General features: G+C 41.9%; 1 protein-coding gene across 1 annotated transcript; it reads left to right on the forward strand.

Annotated features, from left to right (window-relative positions):
* Positions 1–401: 401 nt before the first annotated feature.
* LOC149161270 (putative pentatricopeptide repeat-containing protein At3g23330) lies at positions 402–2,496 on the forward strand. Its single transcript, XM_089434822.1, has 6 exons — positions 402–459; positions 501–1,115; positions 1,244–1,373; positions 1,445–1,853; positions 1,943–2,232; positions 2,421–2,496. Exons 1-6 carry the CDS (start codon positions 402–404, stop codon positions 2,494–2,496), a joined length of 1,578 nt encoding a protein of 525 aa, XP_089290948.1.
* Positions 2,497–2,712: the final 216 nt, after the last annotated feature.

The following is a 2,712-nucleotide window of genomic DNA, read 5'->3' on the forward strand; positions in this document are numbered from 1 at the left end:
TCAAAGGTGGCATAGCACGAGCTAATCGCAATCCAACAATCTTCATTGTTGTGTTTCTTAAGATGTCCTGCTGACTTAGGCTCAAGGGATGCAAATAATGCATCTTAGGAAGCAATGGCCGAGAGTAATTCTGAACAACATCAAGCAAAGAATAGCAGGAAAAACGCACTGCGAGTTCATTTTCTCCCATTTTTTTCACACCAGAACGCTGGAGAACCAACAATGGATAGGAATTTCTATAAACTCGATTTCTTTCCATGAAAGCTCTACTCCAAGGCAAGCAAGTCCATGCCCACATCGTTCGGAATGGGGTTGTGGGGAATATTAACGTTGATACCAATCTTTTCATAATGTATACCAAGTGTGGCAGTCTAGAAGATGCGCGCCCAATTTTTGATAAAATGGTTGACTGCAATTTGGTATCATGGACTGCCATAATTGCAACTTATGCAAGGTCTGGTAATTGTAATGAAGCGCTCAAGCTCTTTCATGAAATGCAGAGGAGTGGGGTGAAGGCGCGGACTGTTTTCTCTATCCCAGCCTTCTCAAGGCGTGCACTGGCTTAACAGCTCTGCAACAGGGCAAGGAGCTCCATGGATCTGCGATTAGGAATGGATTTGAGTCTGAATTCTTTGTGGGGAGTGCCCTTGTGGCCTTGTATACAAAATGCAGGAGTATAGAGTTTGCACACCTAGTGTTTGACCAAATACCTCAGAGAACTGAGGCGACATGGAATGCAATGCTTGCAGGGTATGCACAGAGTAATTGCCGTAGAGAGGCAATGAAACTGTTCCGCGAAATGCAGCTTGCCGGCGTAAAGCCCGATTCCTTTACCTTCGGGAGTGTCATTGCCATGTGCGCAAACTTAGCTGTTCTCAAACAGGTGAAAGAGATTCACGGATACATAATTGGAACTGGATATGAGTTGAATGTGTTTGTGGATAGTGCCCTTGTAGATATGTATGCAAAATGTGGCAGTGTAGGGGATGCACACCAAGTATTTGACGAAATGTTCCAGAGAGATCTAGTTTCGTGGAATTCAATGGTTGCAAGTTATCTGCAGAATGGGCAAAGCGAGGAAGCCTTGAAACTCTTTAGGGAAATGAAATTGGCAGGTGTGAAACCAGATTCATATACTATCTCTAGCATTATCCCTGCTTTTATATGCTTAACGGCGTAGGACAGGGGAAAGAGATCCACAATTATATGATCAGAACTGGGTTTGATGCCAACGTTCTCGCAGTGAATTCCGTAATTGACATGCATGCCAAATGTGGAATTATATTGACAACACAGCAAGTGTTTGACAAATTATGGTTTCATGGAGATGCGATTTCATGGAATGCAATGATTGCAGGTTATAGTTTACATGGGTGTGGCCAAGATGCCATCTTGGCTTGAAACCTGACAGTATTACCTTTATTGGAATTTTGTCTGCATGCAGCCGTGCAGGACTGGTGAATGAAGGTTGGCAATACTTCGAGCAGATGATGAATTGCTATCAAATTATGCCAAGTGTTGAGCACTGTGCATGCATAGTTGACCTTCCTGGCTGTGCTGGGCATTTGGATGGAGCACAAAGCTTTGTTAAGAAGATGACCTTAGAGCCAGATGCATGTGCTTGGAGAGCCTTGCTCGGTGCCTGTAGAATTCATCAGAGTGTAGAGATAGGAGAACAAGCAGCACAACATCTTTTAGAGTTAGAACCCCAGAATCCTGGAAATTGTGTGCTACTATCAAACATCTATGCCACTGCTGGTAGGTGGAATGATGCAGCAAAAGTCAAGAATATGATGAAAGATAAGGGTTTGAAAAATATTCCAGGATACAGCTGGATTCAAGTCCAGAGCAAGGTGCATTTTTTCCAAGTAGGAGGTGGATCAAACCCACAAATAGAAATGATCTATGCAAAGTTGCAAAGTTGGATAGCTTGGCTCGGCAGATGATGGACATTGGGTATGCACATGATATCAACTTTGCACTTCATAATGTGGCAGACAAGGAAAAGGAGGATGCTCTATTTGACCACAGTGAGAAGCTGGCACTCGCTTTTGGTCTTATCAATACAAGTGATGGGACGCCTCTCAGGATCATGAAAAACCTTAGAGTCTGTGGTGACTGTCATTCTGCTATTAAGTTCATTTCCAAGGCAGTTAAGCGAGAAATCTTTCTAAGAGATAACCATCGATTCCGCGATTTCAAGGATGGACTGTGTTCTTGTGGAGACTATTGGTAACATCTTAAATTCATGTATTGATCTTTATATAGTAGATTTTGTCAGATCCAATGATAAATGAATTTTATAATTGCTTTGTGAATTAGATTATCAATGTTGAAGATGAAACACAGAGAGAACGGAGACAGACTCAAAACACATAACACAGAAAACACAACTTGTTTTCATTTGATAACTGAAACAGGTTTATATACACGGCACAGATCTTTCTGGAGATCTATGGGGTGGTGCCCATTGTCAATGTATCCGCCGACTTCTAGAACCTGTACTTTGAACATCTGCTGTATTCTCTAGATTAATCTAGCTACTGCATTAATAGAGAGTAGTTGGAATTAATACCTTCCAACACTCCCCTTAATTGCAACTATATAACAAACACAGTATAAGACACTATACTCTTAATTGACATGCCTGCTGGTCTAAGTCTCAGCGAGGCTTACGACAAAACACTTCATTTTTGCCTTCTTATTAAAGGG

The sequence above is a fragment of the Pinus tabuliformis genome, chromosome 5_2 (assembly GCF_031772625.1).
Source record: "Pinus tabuliformis cultivar Carrire ecotype Pingquan chromosome 5_2, CPIR1, whole genome shotgun sequence".
Lineage (NCBI taxonomy): Eukaryota > Viridiplantae > Streptophyta > Pinopsida > Pinales > Pinaceae > Pinus > Pinus tabuliformis.